The sequence below is a fragment of the Vicugna pacos genome, chromosome 4, assembly GCF_048564905.1.
Source record: "Vicugna pacos chromosome 4, VicPac4, whole genome shotgun sequence".
NCBI lineage: Eukaryota > Metazoa > Chordata > Mammalia > Artiodactyla > Camelidae > Vicugna > Vicugna pacos.
Genome location: NC_132990.1, coordinates 70238105 through 70264967, shown reverse-complemented (window position 1 = coordinate 70264967; position 26863 = coordinate 70238105). Strand labels below are relative to the sequence as shown.

Below are 26863 nucleotides of genomic sequence, written 5' to 3'. Positions count from 1 at the left end.
GGGGTGGGTGCTAATTTCCCTTGTTTACGGGGTTCGGGGGGTAAGGATAAGGCAGGGAAGGGACGGGACCAGCCCAGAGCAATGATGTCCAGACATGAGCCGGCTCCCATCATGTGGTTTCAACCCCACAGGGCTGCTGGCTCACCTGCACCTTCTTCAGAGCCACTGTCTTCCTGTCCAGCAGGCAGGTGGCCTTGTACACCTCACTGAACTGTCCTCGGCCAATCTTCTTCTCGATCTGGAAGTCAGCCAGTGAGCAGCGAAAAGACAGGGCGTTTGGGTGCCTCTGGAGGGGACGGACAGGGGGCATCAGTGATCAGCCAGGCCGAGTGGAGCGCCGGGTCCCCAGGGCCCACTGCCCTTCCAGAGCCCCGGCAGCACCCCTCCAAGGTGAAGGAGGGACTCTGGTTGCTCACCCACTACCAGAGCCCCCCTCACCCCCGGTGCTCTGCACACCGCCTTCCTGTGATCCCACAACCGCCTGCTGTTGGTGTGGTTTCCCTCGCAGCCCTTGTCACCATCCCTCAGGATCTGACCACTTCATATGCTCATTCCTGTCTCTGCCCCTGGAAGGCTGGCTCTGTGGGGCAAAGGCCTCACCTGCCTTGGTCACTCCTGAGTCCTTTATGCCTTGGCTGGAGCTGGCCGGCAGGACAGGTGCAATAAACATCGAAGGAAGCGACCCTCCAAAGTGACACATCCCTGGGGAGGCCCCTTGGGGTCTCGTTGGCCCCACGGCCCATCATGTGTGGCCCCAACCCAGATCCTGCAGGTCATCATAAGAGGGGCCACATCCCCTCCCGGGGTAGCCATTCCCATCTCAGAGGTGAGAACACGCAGGTTAAATTTGCAGTCCTACATTTTGAGCCCATTCTTTGGATAAACTGCCCCTTTATGGCAATGTGAAGAATCCGAAGACTTCGTGATGACTCTCCAGGGGCCAGCACGAAAGCCACAGTTAAGCTGTAGGACCTGCCCAGGGACGGAACCAATAGACGAGGCAGCAGTGGCCAGGTGCACTCCCCCACCCCCAAAACACATCTGCAAAGTGTGTTTCCTCCTCAGGAAGAGGAGAGGAGGGGAAGCCAACGGTGGGCCCTGGAAGTGGGTGGGGAAGGGGGCAGGATACTTCGCCTCAGCCTGGTGGGACGGGCCCTCCCTCCTGCTACAGCTCCCACCTTGCACTCTGGGGCAGGGGTTTGCCAACACTGGGGACTCTCCCCACCTGGTGGTGACATGAAGACCGGTCTCCAGTTGTTGCTGGATGACTTGCACATAGTAGGTGGACAGAAATGTTTATAGCATTCAGTTTGGGAAGTAGGGGAAGGGCAAGAAACACTGAGAGCCACACTGCAGCAGGAGCAGGCTGCTAACTTTTCCCAAGTGAAAATGCCTCTTCCAGATTTGGACCAGAGCCCAGCATCTGAGAGGGTGGAGCATCAGGTATTTGACTGGGCTGTGTTCTGGAATTCTCCCCACCAGGAATGCCAACAATAGGCCCATAAGCCCTGCAAGAGCCTTGGGAACCCTTGTGTGACCAGCAGTTGAGTGCGGGGCCAGTTGGCCTGGGTCACTGGCTGGTGACCTGGGGCTGTTACCCAAACCACCCAGTGCCTCAGTTTCTTCATCTATAAGTGGGAGGTATAGAAGCATGCGTGTGCACAGGGTGGCTGTGAGGGTCCTGTGAGATGGCTGAGCTGCACACAGTAGGGGCTCAGTGGCCTCTGTGGTTGTTACTGACCGGCATGGGCGGGGCTGGAGTGAGGAGGTGGCGGGGTTGGAGGGGCCCTGAGTGGCTCTGAGTGGCTCCTCCCCACCTCTGCTCGTGCCCTTCTGTACCAGCCGAGGCCCATCTCTGTGCCAGGGAAATCCTAACAGGCACCCTCCTGCCAGGAGTGAGAGATGGAACGCGGCCTCGCAACACTGCTGCCTCCTCCCCTCGGCAAGACAACAGCTGGGCCCACCCTGACTCTAAAGTCTTGAAGCATAATTACCTCCTGTGGCAGATTTGAAGATGCTCTGCCTGGGGACCAGAGTGGGCAGGAGGGCTGGTGGAGGAGAAAGATAATGCTCTTACCAACACCTGCTGGTCTCTGTCAGGTAAGTTCTGTAGTCACAGGAACAAACCTACCTATATACTGAGTGTCCACCTAAGACGGGCAAGCATGCATTTAGTGAGCACGTACTATGTGCCGGGCACGGTGCAGAACACCTCCCAGGCTCCTGTGAGCAGGTATCACTGCTATCTCCATTTCAGGAGACTGAGGCTCGGAGGGGAGGCAGTGACCTGCTCCAGACCCTACTGTGAGTAATGGCAGGGATCTGAAGCCGGGACTGGGAACTCTACAGCCTACATCCTTCAGCCTGGACCATGTGGCCGCCCAACTCAGACGCTGCCTCTGCTTTTCCTTCAAAACCCCACACCTAGCCAGGCCTCCACTTCCTGCTTCAGCCCCCTAAACCCACCCTATCCCCTAACCATGGGCATCATGGAAAGTGGGCCCCTGTCTTAGTCCCCTCTGTGCCCCCTGAACTGAGGCTTGGACCTGCCCAAAGTGAGCGCTCAGGGCGTGCTTGTCGAATGACACGATGAAATGCGCTCAAAACAGCCTGGTGCACAAGGGACTTTGTGACCCAGCCACTGTCACTTCTACAGGTGCAGCGGAAATCACACACGCTCAGAAAAAGGTACCTTTCTTGACAATTGAAGGAACCACACTTTCTCCTGAAAAGAATGACAGGAATTCGTGTGTTAGGCACCTACTATGTGTCTGCTGCCATACTAGCTGCTTAGACAGGTTTATGACTTAGATCTCCTAACAGCTTTGTAAGACAAGGCTTAGTAATCCCACTTTATGAATAAGGGAGTGGAGGCACAGTCACCAGTGTGGGAGCTGGGGCTTGGGCTCCGAGGATGGAGAGCCAGCTGCACTGCTGGTGACGCAGGGCAGGGTCCCTCTGCCCCACGTCGGCATCCCCTGGGACAGTGAAGGGTGGGAGGGTGGGCTCTCTAGGGGTCCTGGCTCTGCCGACACGGGGCTGCTTCCCCCCAAGACGGGGGTCCCCAGCATGCTCCGCCCACCCCAGGATGTTTTCGAGGGGCCAGGCTGCCCAGTTCCACAGCCGCCCAGAAGCTCCCAGAGGATGCAGGCGACCTGCTGGCATCGCCGAGACTCCACTGCACATCTGCATATGCAATGACCCAGATTTGCATTTCCTGTCACAACCCATTCGACCTAATTAGAGAAAAGCTCCGAGGAGGGGGCAGGTTCTGCAGGCAGCAGCGCAGGGGTGAGGGGGCACAGTCCGGGCAGGCTCAGGGGGCTGCCACTGCTCTCACAGGGGTTAGGACTGGGCCCTGTCCCCGGGGAGGGGGGGGCCTCTGCTCAGGTGGCGGTCATGGTGGGACACAGGGCTCCCTGGTGCAGCCGCCTGAGCCAGCAGAGTCTTGACCCCGATTTAACTCAGGGCTCGGAGTAGAAAAGTAAAAGCTGAACTGAGTTCTTGCCGTAACAGGCCAGACCTCTCCCTTCTGCCACCGTTGAGGCCTTCCTCCCCTCCTGGCTGGGCCCTCTTGCCCCTGCAGCAGAGTGAGGTCACCCATCATGGGGAATGTTAGAAACGCCGGCCCTGGACTTCCCAGAGGATTCCAGGAGATGTTGGTGAAGAGGTCTGGGGAGCTCTGAACCGCTGGGCAAACGCAGGGCTGCCCTGAACAGCTCGTAGGATGGTGGCTCCAAGAGTCATCATCCTGATGGCCTTTCTGGAAACCGCTCATCTATGGCTTACCATTCCGTTATGTCTGGGACCCCACACTCCCTCCTGGGGGAAATAAACACAGCCCCTGGGCACAGGCTGGCAGAGGTGACAGCCACTCTGGCTCTCTCAGTTGAGACACTGACTCTGCGGCCTGGAGGCTTGGGTTCAAATCCTGCCTCTGACACTTGTGGGCAAGCCATGGGCCTCAGTTTCCTCGTCAGTACAACTGAGATAAACAGTACCCCCTCCAGAGGGTTGACGGGGGTTAAATATGTTACTAAGTGAAAGTCCTTAGAAGAGGGCCCGGCACCTAGGAGATGAATACTCCATGTTTGTTGTTGTTACTATTATTATTGGCATTGTAGAATGTCTGAAGAATGGAGCAGGGGATGACCTGGGCAGGGTGTGCACAGCGCCCAGCCTGGCGAGGACCTGGCCCAGGGAACCAGCCCAGGGAGTTCTCAACTGTTGTTCTCAACATCCCCATCCCCCTGCCCCTCCCCAACCCTGAGGGTCTGTGCTGGGCATATTTCTAACCCTGGGCTCTTTCGCGATAAAAACTAAAATGAATTTTAAACTCTAAGAATAAGATCAATGACATACCATTTGCTTAACACCCATGATGTTGGCTGCGTGCTGGATATTTAAAGTACACCATCTCACTTAAGTCTTTACAGCCCCATTTCACAGATGAGGAAACCGAGGCTCAGATAAGTCATTCACCCAACATCCCTGGCTAGAGTAAAGCGGTGAGGTGGACGGACCTGCAGCCTCCTGACTTTACTGTCTTCCGTCCAGTCACCCAGGGTTGTTTGCCAAGGGCTTGTGCCAGACAATAGGCTCGTCTCCCTTTCTAGGCTGTGCTGTGAACACCGGACTCCATTTCTGACAACTGACCCCCATTCCCACTATGGGAGCCCCTTAGTTTTTCCCCCAAAGGTGGAAAAGATTGGGTGGAGGGGCGGGGAGGACGTAGCGGGCCCAGGGAGGACTCATGATCTCGGAGAGGAAGAGCTTCTGGGAGCAACTCCCTGGACCACAGGTGGAATCTGGCAGGACCAGGAGCCAAGGACATGGCTGAGGTCCCTGCATCACCTCTACCCCAATTCCACCCTCCCAACAAATGGCAGGACCAGACCAGACATACAGTAGGGGGAGGGGGTGTTTTGGACCACCCCAGGACACCCCCGCCCCAGAAGGCTCAGAGAAACCCAGTTCTCTTCCCCAAGTCAGATCAAATTAGGCCACAAACGCCCCCCACCCTGTGCTAATTTGAGTTTAAAATGTTTGAACCACCATAAGCCTCAGCATCGACAAATCCTTTTTTTTTTTAAGCAGGAGCATAAAATTACATGTTAAAAGAATAAAAATGCATTCGCCCAATTAATTTTCTGAAATCTCATTAAAAAATTTAGCCTGACTAAGTCAGACTTCTGACCTGAATTTTAATCATCTTTACACTGGATGGGTCTTTTTTCCCTGATATTTGCAATGCATCATTAATTTTAAGGCAATCGTTTCTATGATTTTAAAAAGCACACTTCATCAGAATGACATTTCCTGTAAACGAATTTCACCTTTAAAGACATCTGACATCGTGTGTAGGGAACTTCTAATGGATTCGGTGTATGTGTATACAGCGATGTGTTTTAAACTGCATTGCACAAAAGAAGGGCGCCATTTACAGAGTCCATGTTGTCAGACTCCGTATGAGGCCAACCCCACTCAGCTCTTCACGATCTGGCTAATTTCATACCCGAAGCCTGTCTTCCCTCCTGCAGACCCAGTGGCCAGAAGGTGCTCAGTGGGGCCACAAGACCTGGAGCTACTCTTTGCTCTGCCCCTCAAGAGCAAAATGGACAAGTTACTACTCATCTTGGTTTCTTCTACTGCAAAATAGAGTTCTGAATAAGATGTCCTTCTCTGAGTTGGTAGGAAGATGAAATGAGGTGCTAAGTGCCAGGCATTATAATGTTGGCACAACCACCATGATGGTCTCAACTTGGAAGTCAATCTACACTATCTGCACTCAGCTCATAGGAACAGTGAGCAAGATGCCCAAAGCATGGAGACACCTGAAGACAAAATCTAAAATCATCTCTATTGTGGTGACTCCCCCAGGACGAGCCTCACTAACCAAGCTCAGAGAAAGCTGAGCTTAAACATATGGATGAGAGAATCTGGAACCAGAATCTGAAGCCAGAGAGAATCTGGCTCTTTCCTCTTCCTGGAACATCCTCTTCTCCCTTTCATGCCTCAAACTCCTGATCATCGTCAGCCCATGGCACCTCCTTTCTAGAGCTTTCCCTGTCGACCATGATGCCCCGGGCAGAACCAGCCACCCCATTCCCTGGGCTTCCTCTGCATCTGTCTATCCCTCCCTGGGGGCTTCCACCTCTGCACCGTCTTCACCTACTTATGTAGAGGGCTCCCCAGCAGACCCAAGGCAGAAAGGAGACAAGCACTTGCCGAATTTACAGCACTTAGCAAACACTCCTTGAATTTTAATGGCTGTTAGTTAGTATTTGGTCATTTAATCTTACCTAACTACCATCATTGCTTTGGGAAGATTTTCATAAAGATTTTGGTCTGTACAATGTAGACCTAAGGACAGCTGTCCCCACCCCCTGCAAAGTTATGCACATTCCTCTCTCTCTGAATAGTACCGAATATAGCTGCATTTGGCACGTCCCAAGCAGGTTTACAAAGACTTTCCAGATGGAAGACACATTAGCTGGGGCTTTCTCAGACGAGAACACCTTTCTCCTTCTTGGAAATTCATGTGGTTCTTAGTGGGTCAGCTGAGCCTTGCCTTTCTTTCCTGATGAAGACGCTTTGAAGCAAACTGGTAGAATCTTAAGCCACGGGGAAATTTTAAGCTCCTTTTTTCAACTCCATTCATTCATTCATTAGAAACCTCAATAAAAGCAACCATGTTCCACTTTCTCAAGTATATATGAAATTCACATATGATTCTCCCCAGTTAGACAAACATATTTTCATTTGCTCAGAGCACCCAGAGCTAGAAAGCACCTTGAAACGAACAAATTACTAGCCTTGGACACAGAAGGTTAACAAAAGCCAAAGTCTGAGTGTTTGCTAAATTGTTCTTTCTCCACTGGGGAAAAGAGTGGAGTTTTCCATCTCTGGGCTCTTTAGCTGTGAAAACCAAAATGATTTTCAAAATGTAAGATCAGTGACATGCCATTTCATTAACACCCATGATGTTGGATACCATACTGGGTGTTTAAAATATACCATCTCGCTTTCTTTATGGGCCCATCTTACAGATGAGGAAATGGAGGCTCAGGAAGGTCATTTACCCAATGTCACCCGGCTAGTGAGGGGTGGAGTTGGAAACCAAATCTAGTCTGGTCCAGAGCACAACATTCTTGCCATCATGGAGCCTGACTTTTCTCTAAGGGTGATTTCGGGGAAACAGCAAAGCCTCCTGCCATAAAGGAAAATGCCTCTGCCGTCAACTTGAGGGGTTTCTACGTCCTGCAACAGGCAAGGTTTGAGCCATGATATCTCCCCAGACAGTGTTTAAATGCCCGTCTCCACGAGACGAGGAGAGAGAGAGAAAATGCCTGACTGTTTTCGTTCCAGCCCGACTTGCAGCAGCCCCAGCGTCAACAGGCTGTGCCCTGGTTCTGCAAACTCGGCCAGATGCTGGCTGGCTGGGGGCATCTTCCCACCAGCCGCCAGCCAACGCCGAGTAATCGTATCTAATTACACTTAACTATGTCATTACCCACTCCAACATGTGCGAGGAGACACCCGGACGTTGCCGCCGCCGCCACCGCTGCAGCCCACCACCTCCTCGCCTGCTTCGTGAGATAATTACGGGGCTCTCTGCTCTGCCAAATGAGGCTGTAATTAACCCTAATTGCTCAAAATGCAACTGGCTAATTCTGGGAGATTAATCAAGGGGGACTCAATTGTTAGTGAATGACTTAACATGACAAATTGCTACATTACTCGAGGAGGCCCCAGTGCCCCCAGCCATTGAGGAGATGTCCTAGTGGACCCTGGACCAACAGTGTCCATGAGCTTTCCAGCTTTCTGGGACCTGTTTCCCCAAATTCCAACTAGGAAATGCACCCCAGCCAGTAACTGGAACTGAGAGGACAAACAGCACAGATGCCTCTGGACCTTCTGTGTTACACACACACACATACATAGTTGGTCTTAGTTCATATGTCGCCTCGGTGTGAATCTATGGAGGTGCCATTTCCCTTGGGCTGATGCAGCCCCACACTAGGCAGCATGGCTTGATGAGAGCTCAGGTGCAGGAGAAGAAGTTCAGACTCATCTGCCTCCTTGGCCAGGCACCTTTGGGCAGTGTATAACCTGTACAACTGTACGCGGCAACCCTGCCCAAGCGCGTCAAATATCAGTCCACTAAAAATCCTCCAACAGGACTAGGCAGCCAGAAGCTGTGACAATCCTTCCATGGCCCAGGAAGGTGGCTGTCTCTGAGTCTCCTCCTGAGCTAGGTCTCACAAGCCTGGGACAAAAGCCAGCCCTGGACAATTGCTTTTCATCATTCCAGGCTGCCCGTAGGACCCTACAGCATCTGGCCCTGGCCCATCTGCCCAGCCAAGCCTCTGAATGCCACTTCCTCCAGGAAGCCTCTCTGGTCCCCTGGTTCAGATCATGTGCCTTGCTGGAGTTCCACTGGTCCCCAGCTTCTTCTGCTTTCTTTCTTATCTTTGTCCCTTGAGATTGTGTGCTCCCTAACAGCAAGTCTGGGTCTGTTCACACACAGCCGTATCCTGGGTGGGTGCACTGCACACATCTGTAGTTTATGAACTCGGCAGGCACTTACTTGGCCCGGGATGGTGCAACAGGTGTAGCCACCCTGGAGGATCCTGTCTAGGAAGAGAGGCAGACCCTGGAACCTGGTATGGAGGCAGCAGAGCTGGGAGGGGGGTGGAACAAGAAGGCTCCCCAGAAGCAGTGGCATTTGGACTGAGGGCCTGGAGGGGGAGTCAAGGAGGGGACCCCAGGCCCTGGGAACAGCATGTGCAAAGGTGTGGGGTGTGCATGGAGCTCTGAATTTCTGAAGCCACCTTCAGAAAAGCTGTGAAAGTTTGCCTTGCCTCTCCAAGGCTCTGCAGAGAGAGTGGGGCAGGTGTAAAGAAACCAGTGTCCCAAAGCTCTGCTGGTTCTAGACAAAAAGGCTAAAGAGAACCAGAGTACAGTCAGGCCCAGAAAGGAGGAGACCGCCCCAGAGTAAGAAAGCGCATTCTGACCCCACATACACCCTGCCCGTTCCCCTGCGCCCCCCCCCCCCACCTTGGGGCTTCCACAACTCCTTCAAACCAGTGCTGATCCCTCTGAGATAAAGCTGTTCCATTCACATGGAAACCCCAGGAGCAGGACCAGGGGTGGCATCCCCACCGAGAATCTGGCACACAGAACGTGTCTCTGGGTGCTGCTGACTGAAACAAAGGGCTGAATGGTCCGGGAGTGGGCTCTGCTCCCATCACTGGGGGCATTCAAGAAGAGGCTGTCTCGGGGCTGCCAAGAGGCTTCCTCCAGTGGCCGGGACAAAGCAGCCTTGGGGATCTGTGTTCCTCGGAGACTCCAACACACAGCAGACAAAGGAAGAGGGCTTACCTGGGCGTCAGGAGGGTGTGCGGGCCCTGGGGTGTGGCAGAGGCTGTTCGGGCTCCCCCCGTGGGGCATGTGGCTGGGCTGTCCTGCCATCCTGCATGCCAGCCTCGCGAGGGCACACGCTGCAACAGAAAAGGAGGGCTTTCTTATACACAAGCCTGCTGACTTTCTCCTCTAGACGGCCCTCGGACTGAGGAAGTCCCCTCACTTGCCCCATTTTACCGATGTGCAGGCTGAGGTGCCGAGCAGTTAGATAACTTGCCCACTGTAACCCAACTGGCGGGGCTGGGACTTGACACCCCATGTGACACACCTTCCCTCCATTATGCTATCCCACCTAGGTTGCTAGGTCTATCTGCATTGGATAGAGGGAGAAACTGAGGCTCTGTAAGGGAGAAGTCCAAAAGTGGCCCCCTCACTGCCAGCAAAGGAGGCACCGGTTCAGCTCCACATGCGTCGGGCTCCAAAGCTTCTAGTTCCCACATTACTGTCCTCTATGCCTGACCCCCATCCCCACCCCCACATAAACCCGCATTGCCATCCTAGGTAGCCAAGAGAGACCGACCCTGAGTCGGACTGCAAGTAGCAGCTGCAGGAAGGACCCCATGTCCCCATCCTTCCTGGGCCTGGCACACCAGACACTGGGATGGCCAAGGCCATAGGTTCCACTCACAGTCCTGCTCCCCAAGGAGCAGCCCCTTCCACCTCCAGGGCTTGGGCCCCCCAGGAGAGTCAAGGATGCCAGCCCCCAGTTGCCATAGTAACCTCTGTAGCTGTTCCTGATTAAGCATCCACCACGTGCCCAGGCCTGAGCTAACGGCCATCTCAGTATCACTCCCAATATCCCTTCTACTGCTGGTGTCACAGGCAGCCTCGGCCGGCCTCCCTAGCAGACAAGCGCCTTTGGGGCAGGACCCAGGCTCAGGCACACAGAAGAAGCCCTATGGCCCGGGATCCTCTTGGATGCGAGAGGAAAAGTGCTCCTCCTCAGGCGGAAAGCCCTCCATTCACCCACAAGCACGGCACCTCAACCTCAGGGTCCAGGGCCAGGCCTGCTGAGGATGAAAGCAGCCAATGCCTGGAAGACAACCGGGAGGTGTGGCCCCTGAGCCAGGCTGCTGCTCCTCCCACCAGACCCCGCCCCGGCTGTCCCGGGGGTGACCCACCCCAAACAGAACCCTGAAGGACTATCCCAGGCTTTTGGAGCAGCTTCATCTGTACCCTCTGGAGCATTAAAGTCCCTGGAGATCCATGACTCAGGGGCACCGAGTGTGAAAGCCAGCTCCCCTCCCTCTGGCCAGGACACTCTGAGGTGTAACTCACCGCAGAGACCTGAGTGGGGTCAGTGATTTGGTCTGAGATCACACTCCTGCTCGTCTGCCTCCCCCGCTCCCTCGTGGTTTCCCCCACACGGCTTCGTCTCAAGGTCTGCTCCTGGAGAACCCAACCCAGGGCATCATCTTTCTCCCTAGACGGGCTCTGCGCCTCTCCACCTTTAACCTGGTCATCTGTGCCCCGAGCTGTCCCCACCAGCCCAAGCCTGAGCTGACAGGCTTCCCTTGGCCCAGCGGGTCGGCAGCCCCCACTGTGCGCACCTCCTAAGTGGACATGTGCCCCACAAGAACAGGGTGCTCTCGTGGCAGGAAGGGAACCCACACCTGCGGGACAGTCACTGTCGGTGTCTTGGGGACTTGGTCTCCACTCTTCCTCCCTCCCCACCGAATTTTTTTCCGGTGGTTGTCAGGCCAGCCCTCCCGGGGTCAGGTTTGTCTAGGACACCCTCTGACCTGTCAAAGGGTGGCCACCAAACCCTGAATCACCTGCTGAGCTTGACCCTCGGCCTCCCCAGCTCTGCCCTCGGAGGCACACCGGTGCCCAGTGCCCCTCCTTCCTCCATGTTCCCAGGGCAGGCCCAGTTCCTTCCTCACACCCCTTTCCTAAGCATCTGGGGGTAACACTGCTCTCCAGCACACAAAGTAGATGGCGGAGAGCTAGGCCACATGGCATTACAGGTGTGCCTGTACCTCTGAGGTCTCGCCCCACCTCCATCCCCCTGCCTCTGCCCCAGCACAGGCCTCCCCTCTGCCCGGACCTCTAGGTCCCCCCAGCACCTGCTGCCCTTTTCACCAAGCCCTCCTCCTCTGTGTGGGCCGCCAGGGCTACTTCCTGAAATGCAGATGGGACCACAGCCCCTCAGCACCTCCCCACTATCTGTGCCTGGGCTTCTGCACCAGAGTGCACACCCCTCGGGTGATACAGAGAGGACCTGGGTACGAAAAGCCCCAGGATAAACAGATAAACACAAGCAGCTTCCCGAGGCAGGGATGCTACTTGAGGGGGAAACGTGTGCGACAGTAAACCAGATACAGAGGAATAAAATGTAAAATGCGCATGAATTGTAAGATAAAACCGGAGACTCCTGCAGGCTCTGCAGCGGCTTGGGGCTGCGCCCCCCAGACCCCCCAGGGTGACAAGTTCTCAGTCCTCTGCCCTTAGGGAGACCTCCAGGGTCTGTCTCCAGCGAGAAGGTTCGGGCTTCATCTCAGAAGGCACCAGGTGCAGCTCCCCTGCCCACCTGCTCCCAGGCCACTTGGACAGGAAACCTCGTCCGGCCTCACCCAGCCTCTTGGGGCCAGTGGGCTTGGGTTTGTATCCTGACCCCGTCACTCTCCAGCTGGGACCTTGGGCAAGTCACACTGGCAGAGACCTAGTAGGTATTTGCAAATGTTGTTCCCCATGTCCCCACGTGGCATCCCACATCTGTGCCCGGTGGCAGCGGCCTGCAGGCTCTCAGGAGCTCACCCCATTCCTCACACAGGGCCCCCGGGGCAAAGCAAGGGGGGCTCTGGCCTCATCAGAAGTAACAGTAATATTAGTGATAAGCCAACAACTGCGTGCCCTTTGTGTGCTGGGCCCTGCTGATACACTTGACCTCTAATAGCCCATCTCATTTTAACAACTGCACGAGACCGGTTCTGTTACTGTTCCACTTTACAGACAAGGAAACCAAAGCAGAGGGAGGTTAAGAGCTTTGCCCAGGTCACACAGCTCACAGGTAGTGGAGCCAGGACTTGAACCTGGGATGGCATCTTTGCCCAAAACCCCGGCACTGCACTCCTCTCAGGCTCTTACCAGCAACACGTTATCTTCCTTTCCAGTGGCTCCCCGCTGAGCCAGCTCTCTCCACTCAAGAAGAGAGTGGCACGGAGTGGGTAGGGGTGATCCCAGGGCCTGTGGACCACCAGGGGCCATCCCCCCTCCACAGGAGCTCACAGACGGAAGCCCCAGAGCCCTCTTCCTTGGGGATGGCACGAGAAGATACAGCACCACTGTCCACACACCTTGTCTGCCAACTCCCTCGGCCTTTGGTAAATTACTGTTCCTAAGAGCGGTTCTGCCCTGAACCTAACAGAGGGAGGAAGGCAGTGAGGGTTCTCTGAGGCGTTGAGTAGCCAGCTCTCTCCCACTCATCCTGGGCTGTCAGACCAATTTTAAAGCTGAGGAATCAGACTCAGAGAGCGGAGACTCAAGGTCACGTTGAGAGTAAGCTACAGAGGGGAGATCTGAACCCAGCCCTCACCGCCTCCAGAGCCCCTCTGGGGGCCAAGACAGCCACTGCCTCTTGGGACACTCCAGGGGGACTGGCCTTCAAAGAATTTACATTGTGTTTGTCTGAACCTCTACGGAAAGCCAACTCCTCGACCCTGGAAATTCCTACCAGAAGCCCCTTTTTAAGGGGTCCAGATGCAGAAAGACCAAAGAAAAGGGATTTGGAGGGATGAGACACGGAGAGCAGGGAAAAGACCCTTTGCACACAGGGCACATCCGGGTAACACGGGGAGCTGCCTGTCCCCATTGCTCCTGCCAAGTTGCAGAACAATGGGACCCCGGTTGCCAAGCCCAAGTCAGGGGCCAAAAATCCATGGAATGTGAGACCCAGAGCCGCAGGCCACGCTGAGCGCCACCTCAAAGGGGGCCTTTCTTCTGCAGCGAGCAAGGGCCCTGCATTTACAAGGCGCTGGGGACACACAGTGTGGCTTCCCAGCCCAGGTCCCAAGTACGTGCCTGTCTGCCAGGCAGCTGGGGACCGGACAGGACAAGCCCGGGGAGTAAGGCCTAGGGCTGTTTGGGAACCCAACTGCCTGGGTTCAAACCCTGGCTCTGCTTCCTTCAACCATGCAGTGTCTCAGTTTCCTCATCTGGAAAATGGGGCTAAGAGTAAGATGTACCTTTCAGGATCACTGAGAAGATTAAGTGTGTTAACAGATGCAAACCCCTGAGAACAGAGCCCGGCACATGTGGAGGACCCCCTGAGTCTTTAGCTGCTACCAGCATCATCACCACGATCAGCACTGGACAGTGGAGGAGGGGCTGCCTCCATGTGACAAACATAGGACCTGGGGCTCAGAGAGGGGCTGGGACTTGCCCAAGGTCACACAGCTGGTAAAAGACAGAGCTGGGGCTGCTGAACTGCAATCACGCTCTGTCTACTCCACTGCATGGCCTCTTTGGGGTGGCTCTGGAGCAAACACCCTCTTCATCACTTAAGGGAACTGCGGCCGCCTGTGCAAAGACCCCTGACGTGCTCCTCCCGCCCTGGCCTTCTTCAAGGCTCTTACCAATGTGGGGCGTGTCCCTAGAGAGACATGAGGCCTTGGGTTTAATCCGGGCACTTCCTGGAAGGGATCGGCTCCCAACTGGGCTGGACTGTGAGGTTTCTGACCAAGACTGTTAACTGGCATTTGCCTCCCAATTTCTAAAACTTTATCCAGAGGAAAGCATGTCCCTCCTTTGCCTCTTGCCAAATACCACACTTCGTGGAGGCTGGCGGCTCACTGAAGCCCTACCCTCCCAGTGAGAGATGATCGAAGACACCAGGAAGGCTCAGGCCCAAGACCCAGCTTGGGGCAGATCTGGGGGACTGAGTGTGCAAGGATCTGTGTGGGTGTATCTGTCTCCTCCTCACCTTTTCTGCACGTGTGTGTGCATGTGGTCAGGCTTTGCGCCCAGCCACGTTCTCAGTCCGTCCACTGGGGCAGGGGCGTCACTGCCCCTGGTTTGGGTGGGGGTGGAGCCGGTGAAGGCCGCTGCGACTCCCAGGCCGACGGGAGACCTTGGAAGCTTGGCCTCCCCTGGACGCCATACCTGCGCCAGTTTCTCTGGGGAAGGCCCCTTGTCAGACCTTCCGGCTGAGTGAACAGCTTCACAGGGGGTTTTCCCAAAGTAGGAAACTGTCCCGGTGACTTCACACCCTCCCCTGCACACGGAATGAGTGACCCAACACCAGGGCAGGCACCAGGCGCTATTTCTGCTTGTCCACCAGGCTCCTGGCGACAGAAGCTTAGGATAGATACCCATGGCCTGGGGTCTTCAGCCAGCTGGGAGAGGAGAGGTGCCACAGGCCAGCATGGCCCAACACGCCCCTGCACAGACGGCAAGCTGGGGTCCAGTAGGAGACCAGGCAGCTCACAGGCTGGCCACTGGGGAGGTCAAGGCCGGACCAGCTTCAGCCTCTGCCAACATCCACGTCAAGCACCTCCTCAAGCTGAGTTGTCTGACATTTCCCAAGAATCCCAAGATGTGCCATTGCCCCCATTGTGCAGATGAGGAAACCAAGGCTCCAAGGGAAAACGTGACTTGCCAAAGTAAGTCCACGCAGCGGAGAGAACCGCCATTTGAGCCTGATCCTCAGATCAGGGAGGCTGTGACTAACTAGAGAAAGAGAGGCCACTGACATGTCCCAGCACAGGGCCTGGGGCAGCAGGGAACAGCCTGGCCATGCGGACTGGCTGGCAGGGAGGACCTCATAAGAGCCCGACACTAGCGGAGCGTGCACGCCTCGCTCCTCCTTACAGCCACCCGAGGCGGGGGCTGCTGTCATCCACGTGGTGCAGAGGGGGAACCGAAAGTTCAGAAGGATTAAGTGACCAGCCCAAGGTCACCCAGCAGGCAGTAGGCAGAACTGACACTCGAAACCAAGTCTGACTCCCCTACTCCCAGACCTCCTTGGAGAGTGAGTGAGTGAATGAATCAGTGAATTCTGGCTCAGAGGTGTGGCTCTGATTGCTGAGCCCTTCCCCCACCCCAGCCCCCCTTCTCTTCTGGTCTCAGGATAAGCAGACGTTGCCCATTCATCACTTGACAGGAAGCAGCCAGATCTCAGGCCAGAGTCATGGGAGCCTGGGAGCTGCGGGGGACGTGCCGCAGATGGTGTCTGGCTTCCTGACTGGTCCTGTGTCCCCTCACCCCCACCCTCAAAGCCACACATGCTACTCAGATTCCGCGGCTCCATGACCAGCAGGAGCTTGGCTTCTCTAAGACACGTGCAGCCCCTGGGAGGGCACTGCAGCCTGTGCGGAGAGGTCCCTAGCCCCCTCCTCCGGGCAGCGGGGCCTTCAGAATCTGGAGTCCAGCGGCTAAGGGGCAACGTGGTGCCCACCTAGCCAGGGGAAGAAGGGCCCACTCAGCTCACCTCCCTGGCACTCCCAACCCCATTCTCTTCTGGCTTGCCTCTCCTCAACCCACCACTATCTCTCTCTAGCCTGGGGCCTCTCTTCAGACCCCAATCACCAAAAGTCAAAGGCACTGAAGACTCACCTGCCCAAACCCAGCTTCTGCCTGCTCTTTGCTGGGTCCTCATCTCAGCGATGGGGTCTCCTGTCTGCCCAGGGACCCGGCAGGAACCTGGGCTCATGGCCGAGACGCCTTACCCTCTTCACAGCGCACGTCTGGGCTTCATCCAGTCCAGCAAGTCTCCACTTATCCAGAATCCCTGCCCTCTGCTGGCCTGGCCCCTGCTCAGTGGGGTCCCTGTAGTCGTCTCCCGCCTGATGACCTGAACTCCAGCCCACCATGGGAAGGTCCCCCCAGTAAGACACAAATCCTAATCTGCCACTCCCCACCCAACGCTCCTCAGATAAAGACCCAAACGCCCGAGGAAAGCATCCTAAACTCTGTGCAGCTGGCGCTGGCCTGCCCTCCTGCAACCCCACCTCATCCCAGGCCAAGCCCCTGCACGTGAGGGCCCCACCACACAGCACCCTGGCCCCTCCAGGCCTTCCCACCTACCAGCCTCTGCCTGGAACCTACAACCTCACACGGGGCAAAGTCCCTCTCATGGGTCGGGTCCTAACCAGGCTCGGCACTTCTCCCAGGGTCCTGGGAAAGCCCCGTCCCCTCCCAGGGCCTCATTTTCCTCATCAATGAAGAGGAAACAGCTGGACCCCACAGGGTGGGCACCCAGGGGTAGTCAGCTGGTACCAAGCACCAGCACCTCTCCCCCATCTAACAGCATCCATACGGGCTTCTCCCCTAAAGTCTGGCTGTCTGGGTACAAACTGCTTCCTTTGTCACCCGCTCCTCCTCCTCTGCTGGCCTTTCAAGGCGGGGACTGATCTGAGCAATCATCTCTAAACCACCAGTGCCTCGCCCGGGGCCTGGCATAAAACTGGCGCCCAGTGGGGAGCTGGTTGACTAAACTTCTGACCAGTTGGTGGAGGGGCGCTCCTCCCACCCCCCTGATGCCGGGGAACAAGAAACATCTGTCTCCACACTCAGATCCTCCAGGTCTCTGATCAGGCAGTGATCACCAGGCCATTCAGGGCTTCCTGGAGCCTTTTTAAAACTGAGGAGGCTCCAGATCACCTTTCACTTTCTCCTTCTTGGGTAATAAAACCCAATTCTGGAAGAAAAACAAATGTAGGAGCTGTAAACATCTCTCAGTTAAAGGAGCGGTGAGGCATTTGGTTTCTGTCCGGGAAGGCCTTTGGGCCCAGGACCTGGGGAAGGCGGCCCCGTCCACCGGCTCTGGGAAGAAGGTCTGAGCACTTGCTCTGCGCCAGGCAGTCACACGCGGCACGATGCCTGCGTTGCCCTCTTACAGACAAGGAACCAAGGTGCAGAGAAGTGAATCGGCCTGCTGAGCCCGTGCAGCTGGCAAACGGCAGGCACCTGCGTTCCAATTCAGATGTGACTCTCTCCAAAGTCTGGGTTTTAATCTCATTTGCCTGAGGTAATCCTTCTAGGGAGTCAGGGAAGCTGTGGTCTCACTCTGCTAGGAGCCCCAGACCCCTCAGGCAGGCCCACCATCCCAAGCACCCCTGCCCTCCAGGCAAATGAACTTGTTCTCTCCTAAAGGCCTTGGCAGGCTCTGCTTCTCCTGCCTGGAATGAACTGCCTCCTGGCAAGCCTGGATATCCCTCAGGCCCCAATCCGAAGCACCTCCTCCAGGCAGCCCCCCTGGACTCCCCCAGTCAGTGACTCCCAAGCTCCATTGCCCTGGTCTCTGTGCTGTCACTGAATGCTCACGTTTTCCTCTCCCACAAATGGAGATTTCCTTGAGGGCAGAGACCAAATTATTCACCCTGTGGCCCCAGCAAGCTGCAGAGGCAAAGGGCTGCTGACCCAATAGATAATATGTAATAGGGACCAAGAGGCAAATATGTAATAGGGGCCAAGAGGGGGAAGCCTGGGGCCCCAGGCTAGCTCATCCCTGGGGCTGCTGGGGAGAGCCTGGAGTGTAAGGGAAGGGACAATTTCAGAGCACAAACTCCTCTATTCCCATATCCTGTCTCAGATCACAGCTACTGTCCTGCCAACCAATAGGTGAAGGAGGAAACCCAGCTGGGCAGCCCCAGGGGGATGGGGGCCCTCAGTGTTGTAAAAAGCCTGCCCCAGGCTCCAGGAGGACATCCACAGCCCCACCCAGCGGCTTCTATATGGGGGAAGTTCTTGAACCCCTGGCCTTCCCTGATTTTCTCTTCTGTCCTCTTTTTAAGGCTTGAAAGGATGGCTATCCTGGCAGGAGAAACTTCTGTGGAGAACTCACTGCTCAGACATCGGGAAGGAGCCCAGGCAGCCATAACCACCCCGGGGAGATAAGAATTACTTTTCCTGCTTCCCTTGTAACCTCAGGAGTTCTGGCAAAGCCCAGGATCACCCAGTGTGAAACCAGCACCCCCCCCCAACCTGGGCAGTGGCAAAGGTCGTGCCAGGGTGATGGCACTGGCCCACTGGCAGCCCGCATCAGGCAGGTGGTCAGGTGGGCAGTGGTGACAGAGGTGCAGCCAAGGTCAGGTGCTCTGTAAGCCCAGGCCCCGGAGGTCTCTTGGGCCTGCCTCCTTGTCATTTGCTGGGCACACTCTCGAGAGCAAAGGCAGTAGCCCCAAGTGGCAAGAAAGGGTGAGGGGTTCCCCACATCAGGTGGCAGGGCAAAGGCCGGTACCTTGCAAAGTGGCTCCTGAGAAGCTCGGGGGAAGGTCTGCTCAGCCCAGGGTTGAGGGTAGATGCACGCGTGGTGCCGGGACCTCCGGGGATCTGGGTGGCCTCTCTGTGCCAGGGCTGGTGAAGGAAGAGGGCCGGCCCTGCCTCCGTACGGGACTTCCCCTGCCCAAGACTCCGGTCCCCGGCCACTGCCAAAAGGAAACTCCCCCACCACACTGCTCCAAAAATAGCTCCGGCTGCCACCTCTGTGGTGAAAGGAACTTGTCGCTGCTGCCAGGGAGCCCGCCAGGGAGCCCGCTGCTCACCAGGGACGGGAACCTGATGGCAGTGGCCACAGGACAGTCTTGGAGAGAGCGTGAGTGTGCCCCGAGCCAGGGGGCTTGGAATGCAGAGTCCACTCTGGGCTTGCCCAGTCCTGGCCCCCACGTTGCCCTCCAGGAAATGGAGGCAGGAGGGCAAGAGGCTTGCCCTGGGCCATGAACAAAGCAGTAGGTGCCTGGCCAGGACCTACCTCCTAAACCCATTCCACACCCACACGGTCAGGCAAAGGAATCCGCCCTCCAGGCTCCATCAACCCCTCACCCCCAACCTAGAATCCAGAGCGCTGACAGCAGACTCAGAAACTTTCTTGCTGGCCCTTTAAAAGCTTAACCCTTTCTAGTCTCTCTTTTGTAAGCTGAGCCCAAAATATTTGTTGCAGAGATGAGAGCCTTGGTAGACTGCAGCTCTGGGTTCAAGTCCTGGCTCTGGTGCATCCCAGCTGTATGTCCTCAGTGTTCTCATGGGTAAATCACGGACATGAATAGTATGCAGCCCCCCCCGGGGGGGGGCTATGGAGGGTTCCATGACATTTAAGTGAATCAAAAGTGCTTAGCTCTGGGCCTTACGCATCATAGACCCCCAATCAACGGAGTTACTGTTACTATTATTACTACATCCTTACTCTGCCCCAGGCTCTCCAAAACAAGGCTGTGGATCCAGGAACTGAGGACTCACAGTGTTCCGGCCTTCCCTTCCTTCCACATGCCCTTCCAGCTACTGCCTCTACTCAGGGCCCGTGCTGATGACCGGTGATCGCAAGACAACCCGATGGAAACCCCCTGGCTCTCCCGGGGTCACAGGCGAGAACCCAGCAACACAGGGACAGAGATATCCACAAGTCAGGAAAGAGCATGAAAAGTGCCCCCAAGAAAAGGACAGATGGCCAGGCAAGGTCACGGACAGCGTCTTACAAGAGGTGCAGTCTGGGATGGCCTAGAAGGATGGGCGGAATTAGCACCGGAGGGGAAGGGAATTCTGGCTGAGGACACATGGGATCAAAGGCGTGGAGGCTGGCGGACCTGCGGGTATGTGGGAGAAATCAGGGAAGCCTCAGGGCAGCCCCAGCCCTCCAGCTCCGAAACGAGCTCCCGTGGTCGGCACCTGCGTCCTCCTCCAGAACAGGAGCCAGCTCCACCCCAGGCAAACCACCCCCCGCGCCCCATCTGCAGCTCGACCGCTGGGACTGACACGGGCATATGGCAGCTGAGGCCCCGGAGGACACACCGAGCCAGATCCTGGCACTGGGGCTCGGCCACCTGCCAGCGCACCTTCCCCGCCAGCCGGGCCCAACTGTCGGGCATATGCCAGGTGCCGGCCCCCTGGGTGGCTGTGGCTGGGCCCAGGCCAGCCGTCCACAGGCCTGCGGGTGGACTCCCCGCCCAGGCCCTGGTGCACAGGGCTGCCTTTAAGGACCGTCCTCCACAACCCGGCGAGGTGGGCGGCATCAGCCTCGACCCACAGCAGAGGCTCCAGACGGGCCAGTCGGGCCCCCCGAGTTGGGCACTTTTTGCCCAATTACTGTTTTTCTTCTGCTTCTGGCCTCCTGTCTGCTGGAGAGGAATTCCCTCGGGGGCCCCCACCAAGGACATGGCAGCACCCAGGGAAAGCACAGATTCATGGAGCCTTCCTCTTTCTCCTGGCGGAGCAGTGAGAAATCAGCCTTGGCTCTGATCAGCCTCTGTGCCCCTTGCACACATGTTCACTGCCGGTCACTCCATGCCTATCCACTTGGGACACAGAGGAGAGGGCAGAGCAGTGCTGAGGGGCACAGACGGGCTCACAGTCCCATCAGTCCCTGGACTCTCAGGGCCTCCCAACTCACCACGAGCCTCCAGCACAACCTCGACACGGCTGGCTGAGCATGGCTCAGCGTCTCCTCCACTCAGCCCTGCCACCCCACGTGGAGTTACAGGCCAGCACATAATCTCAGCTTCCCTGGCCACACCACTGTGGCCCCAGAGCTTCCTGAGTCAAGTTCCCCCCAGGGTCTGCTCTGATTCCAAGTCAGGCCATTTTTAACTCATTGAGGGTGAATTCTGCTCTGAGCCGCAGCACGAGTGGCTTGGTGGTCTGGGACTCATAGGGCCAAGGTCTCTCAAGGGCCACATGGCCTTGGGAAAGTCATGGCCTGTCTCCGGGCCTCAGTTTCCTGACCTGCAACATGAGTGTGTCAGGCTCGGTAGTTGTAGGAGGGCTGTTCTTGTGCTGACACTTTTTATGAGGCTGATGGAGGATTTGCAACTTGCTGGCGCGCCCTGAAACTGAGCTCTGGGAAGCCCGTATCTAATCGTGTGCTCATGTCTGGGAGGAAAACCAGAACTTCTGGGTCTAGAATTGTTCAGGGACGCTCTCTCTGGCCTTGGAAGACTTTGTGCTCCCCCCAGCCCCCTGCACACTGCCCACACTCTCAGTAAGCCGCAGTCACGTGGAGGCATGGCTCAGATCCCTCCTGGCTCCCAGACACAGCCATGGAGGTGCGATGCGTACCTGCGGGGCTCACACACTGAGCACCCCTTCAGTGCCAGGCGCAGGGCCAGATCCTTGAGGGGTGTTGACAGCTCATGAGCTCATAAAGAGACCCTACAAAGCCGACAATGCCTCCATTTGACAGATGAGAAAAGTGAGGCTAGAATGGTCAAATGACTCACAGAAGGCATCCCAGCTGGAGAGAGGCAGAGCCTGGATGGAAATGCAGGTCTGAGTCATTGCTCGCCTGGATGTTCTCTGCACTGTACAGACTGGACTCCTGCCCTCTGGGAAGGAGCAAACAGGGTCATAGCGGCGGGACCAGGCCAAAGTGCTTAAGTGCATCACAGAATCAAAGAAGGGGCCACTGATTCCAACCTGGGCCAATCAAGAGGCTGCAGGGAGGTGGTGGCCCTTGATCTGGGACCCGAGGGCCAGAAATTGAGGTAAGGCAGCTCACAGGCCCTGGAGTCAGACAGCCCCAAGTTCAGATCCTGCAAGGCCTCTGTCCAGCCACAGGCTCAGGCCTGCAGCCACCTTTCCGCAATTGCCCCCCTGCAAACAGGGGGCTGCGTAGGCCCCACCTTGTGGGGCTGTTATGAGGACTGAGTGGAGGACATGCAGGCGGAATGCCAGCAGCCCAGGACTACCAGGACTGGATGCAGACAAGAGCTCCACAATGCAGCTGCCACTGCTATTCTGACTACCATTATCATCATAAAATACCAGCGCTCATTCAAAAGTAACATCCCCGTGCCAGATTGCTGGCAACTCACTCTTTGAAACAATTGTCCCAATAAGGCTGGTCTTCATTCTCCAGGGGACCCCAGTCTTGTGGCCAACCAGGCCCCTGGGCCTGGGAACGTGGGAGGAGGTGACCACGGCCACGGCCTCTGGGGATCTCCCCTTTTTGGGAGGATGGGAGAGGCCACACGGGCTCCTGCTGCATTCATTCTCCCAGAAGCTGGAAGTGATGGCAAAGCATTTTCCAAAGTTACCAGGACGATGAACCTGAGCCGCCCCCTCCCCCCACCATCTCAATAAAATAAATCTTGGCCCATGGCTGGCGAGAGATCCTCTATATTTACATGACGATCGTGCCTCATGATCACTGGGCTCGCGGTTCCAGCAGGCAGCGTGTGGCAGGGATGACAGTGGTCCTAGGAGACTCACTATTTTCCGGCGACTTTTATTGTCCATTATATCCTGGCGTTTACAGGGCTCTGCTCCGGGCCTGGCAGGAATATCGCACGCAGTGGGGCTGGCAGGCCTTAATATTCCGGTCTCGATGTTGCAGATTCGTCTTTGAGTCTCATCCATCACCCCCCCACCCCAGTCTCTGTGTTACATGGAGACCCCTGGGAACTCCAGGGGCTCTGGAGGGAGAGGGCTGGGGCATCCAGAAGCACAGGAATGCCCACCCAGGCCAGTCTGTGGGGTTCCTGCTTCTAGTCCTCGGTCCCAGGCCAGGGGACACTGGTAACTCAGTGGCCTTCCTTGGGCACATGAGGAGCTGTGCAAAGCAGAAGGCTGCACGGTTGCACTGGAGCCACTGCTCCTGGCTCATGTGGGCTGCTTTGCTAAACTCTCAGATATTCTGAGACAGTTGTCACGTGGGTTGCCTGTGATCAAGCTCGGTAGGAACATTTACACCATGGAAGTTGACAAATGCTACAAATCAAGGCTTTGTACAAATCCCTCTCACTCCCAACCCACCACCCCTCTGCCCCAGGACCTGTTTGTTAAACCCCAGCACAGCCCAGGGAGGAGCTTGTGTGTGACCTCAGGTAAGCTGCTTCATTTTTTGAGCCTCAGCTTTCTTATCTGTAAAACGGGACATACCTAAACTCCTGGGGTTGTTGTGAAGATTATAGCACCTTACGGTGTTCCCTGGGTGATGCTTGGTACACAGCAGGTGCTTAATAAATGATACCTATTGTCTGTCATTCATTGATTCAACACTCACCGAGCACCTACTCTGTACCAGATACTACTGGAGTAACAGGGATACAGAAATGCCCAGGGGATGACAAATATCAAATTCTTCACATCTGGACAGTTCTTGATTGCCTGCAGAGGGGTTTTTACACACACCGTCTTACGAAGCCTCATGATAACTCTTAGAGATTGGGCAGAGCAGGAACGAGGCCCATTTTTGAGATGAGGAAATAGGGGCTCAGGGCTGAGCATGACTTGCCTGAGGCCGCTGCCAGGGCCTAGCAAGACAGGGCTCAGCCCTGAGTCCACTCCAGGCCGACCATGGCACCCATCTCTGAATTCCCAGGCCCAGCCGGGCTGGCCCCCCGATGGTGCCAGGAGGACCCAGGGCAAGGGGACTCTTGGTCTAGGGTCCTGGGTTCTAGTCTTGGCTCCACGGTCCTTCTCCTCCTGGACACTAGGCTCCCCATCAGAAGGCTGAGAGGGCTGCACTCAGGAAGCTGCTGGCCCTAATGGGTGAGGGTCTGCCTCCACGTTTCCTGGCTTGGTCAAATGTCCCTCTGTCCTCCATAGCCAGGGAGGACTCGGATATAGTAACATCTCTTGTGCCCCAGCTGAAGCGCAGGAGACCCTGTGCCGCTTGGACAGGATGAAGAGCACAGTGAGCTGGGGCTCCCATCCGCCCATCCTGCTGGCCGGGCTCCGGGATTCACCCCCTAGGCTGGCTGCCTCCAGAGCACGGCTGGGGAGCCCAGCAGGCTGCTGGGTTCTGATGCCTGGAGGCCTGCAGACGGGAACAGTCCTGGCTGCCTGGCCTCAGCCCAGAGGGCTTGAGGAGTGTTTAGCTGAAACAGGAGAGCGAGAAAAGTACAGACAACTCTAGTGACTCAAATAACCTTGGAAAGTAGGAGGTGGGCGGACGCGGGCAGCATTTCTGGTGGGTTTCACCTCACTTCCTAGAAGGATGCGTCACTGGCTTTAGTTGAGTCAGCACTCAGCCGACCGTCAAAGCAGACCTGCGCTCTGGGCGACACGTCTCAGCTCGCCTGTCCCCAAAGCAATTACAGGCTGGCAGGCAGGGACCCTTCTCCTTTCTCAGGTGGGGAAACTGAGGCCCAGAAAGGGGGTGGGGGGTTGGTTCAGGGACACACAGCAGGACCTAAATCTTCAAACTCCTTTGCCAGAAGGTTAATTTTTCTCTTTGGGGAGATGGGAAAGGGGAGACCCTCTAGAGCTTTAAAAGCAAAACAGGGAGGAAAAAAGAACTAGCAGTTGAATGGAATTGCAGCAAGGCCCCCAGCCAGCCCGAAGAGGTCTCCGAAATTCTCTACAGTCTGAATTCTTGTGGGCTGCGGGGTCACGCGATTTCCTCTGCAGAAGGCAGAGTTGAAACAGTCTGACTGAGGGGGAAGGAGGAGGAGGGAAGTGTCCACGAGACTAGGAATCATGAGTTCCTGCCTGGCTGCTCCAATGACTTGCTGGGTGACCACAGACGAGTCCCTTGCCCCCTCTGGGCCTCAGTTTACCCTTGTTTATTTACTATGCACTGAGCCCTGTTTTAATGCACTTAAGTGATGTTAAACTACCCACCCCTTAGAGCACATAACTATCTCTATTTGATACAAGCGGAAAACTGAGGCATTAAAAGGTCAGGCATGCTGTCCAGCATAGGTGGAAAAACTGGGGTTTGAAGCCAGGTAGTGTGGCTCCAGAACCCACGCTCCAACCACCAGGCCACAAGGCCCTCCAGCCAGCAGCAGGCGGATCTCCAGAGTTCTTCCTGCTCTCAGGGGCTTTCCATCTGTGGCTTGGATGCCAGCAGGCCTGTTTCTAGGGACCCAAACCATCCTTCTTAACTCCGCTGCTGCTCTGAGCCGCTACCTGGTCCGGGAACTCCGATTCCTTCCTTTTGCTCAGCAGCCTTTCTAACCACAGCCCGGGAGACCCTCGGGAAACTCCCAGGTCATGGCAGCCATCGACCCACCTCTTTGAGCCTCGCTGGGAGCCACGAGTCCAAGCAGGAAGGGACGACCCCGCTCTAATGTCCATTTCGGAGTTTTACACTCAGGTCGGCCTCTGGGACCGCAGGAGGGAGACTGCCATTCAGACATCCAAGAAAGAGACAGAAAAAAACCATCTATTCATTGCCAGACAGACCCGCTCTGTGGAAATGATGCTACCGATGCGACAAGCAGCCCAGCTGTGCAAGAGATTCCCGAAAAGCCTGACCTGGGAACATCCACGTGGAAGGCTCAAAGGCTTGGGTGGTCACCAAGCTTATAAAATCCGCCTGGAGGCTCAACCGTGAAATTCCTGAGGGAATAAGGTTCTGACCCAAAACCTCGGCTTGTCTTCCAAAACAAAATTCTTCAGACTACAGACGTTTTTTGACTTCAACAAGCAGACTGCTGATCTCCATTTCACTCTGATTTCTAGAGTACGGAATACTCACGGTAAGAACGTGCTCCCACCCCTTGCCATGCACTGGGCCGCATATTTGGGTTCACTTGCTGGGTGGGTGTTACTATCCCCATTTTGCAGACGGGGAGACTGAGGCTCAGAGAGGCGCCAATTTGCACCGCTGGGGGATGGCAAAGGTGGAATTTGAAATCCAGTGACCGTCTGGAGTTGGGGGTGAACCCCAGTGGAACCTGCTGTCCACAACATGAAGAGGAGCTCCAGCCAGACATGGAAGCGCAGAGAGAGTTCTGTAGGGTGGGTGCACGCAGCGTCTGGATGCACACATGCTTCCCTCCGTTCATGGGAAGAATTCCCGCAGAGGGACAGGTGCAGAGTTGGCCCAACGGCAGTTAGAATCACTTCCTTAGTCCCACCTTTCCAAAGACCCTGGAATCCCTTAACTGGGGATGTTGCACTGAACACCCAGAAAATCTCCCAAGCTGTGTTCATATCATTCCATCAAAGGCAGATGATTGTTAAACAGACACTCGTGCAGTCGCTACCACATTACTGTTCTATTTCTGGGAGCAGAAGAAACACTGAATCCACTCATCTGAGGTCTCCTGTTTCACCAGAGACCTCAGAAAACCCCCTAAGAATCCACCAGTCCACATTCTGTACTTGAAAGCAGGAAGACCAGAAACAGGCTTGGAACAGAGATGTGATGTGTCCAAGGACATTCAATCGTTTGTTCAAATGACCAACACGTCTTAGGACCAGTCTCCATCCTCAGTGGGGCTCCTTGTTTAGAGAGAGGAGTCTCATAAACCAACACCTGCAACCCGGTGTGACTGCTGCTTTGCACACCAGGGTATCTGCAGTCTGCCTGGGGAGGTGGTTTCCTCAGGAGAGGAAGCTGCTCCAACTGGAGGAGCGGGGGAGGGCAGTCCGGGCAGAAGGCACAGCATGTGCAAAGGCCCGGAGGCTGGGCAAGTCCAGGAATAGTTGTGGGATAGAGGTCTTAATGACAGCAGTGGCCTCAGGTCTGCAGAGGGGAGGGAGTCTCTGTAGGGCCAACAGGGCACTGTAAAAATCTGCCCACAGAGCTGGGAAGGGGTGCAAAGCCAGGGCCAGA

At 56.1% G+C, this 26863-nt stretch overlaps 1 protein-coding gene across 3 annotated transcripts in view; it reads right to left on the bottom strand.

The window, feature by feature from the left end:
* NEK6 (NIMA related kinase 6) overlaps positions 1-26863 on the bottom strand; it is an 82350-nt gene that overhangs the window by 32155 nt on the left and 23332 nt on the right. The window contains exons 1-3 of one of the 3 annotated variants that reach the window (XM_015240352.3): positions 18605-18761; positions 9385-9503; positions 146-286 (exon numbers count right to left, since the gene is read on the bottom strand). In XM_015240352.3, coding sequence (XP_015095838.1) covers positions 146-286; positions 9385-9474 — 231 coding nt within the window. In that variant the 5' untranslated portion in view covers positions 9475-9503; positions 18605-18761. Of the gene's footprint in view, positions 1-145; positions 287-9384; positions 9504-15978; positions 16668-18604; positions 18762-26863 lie in introns of those variants that run through there. The other 2 variants (XM_006205528.4, XM_072960100.1) reach the window with 2 other exon arrangements.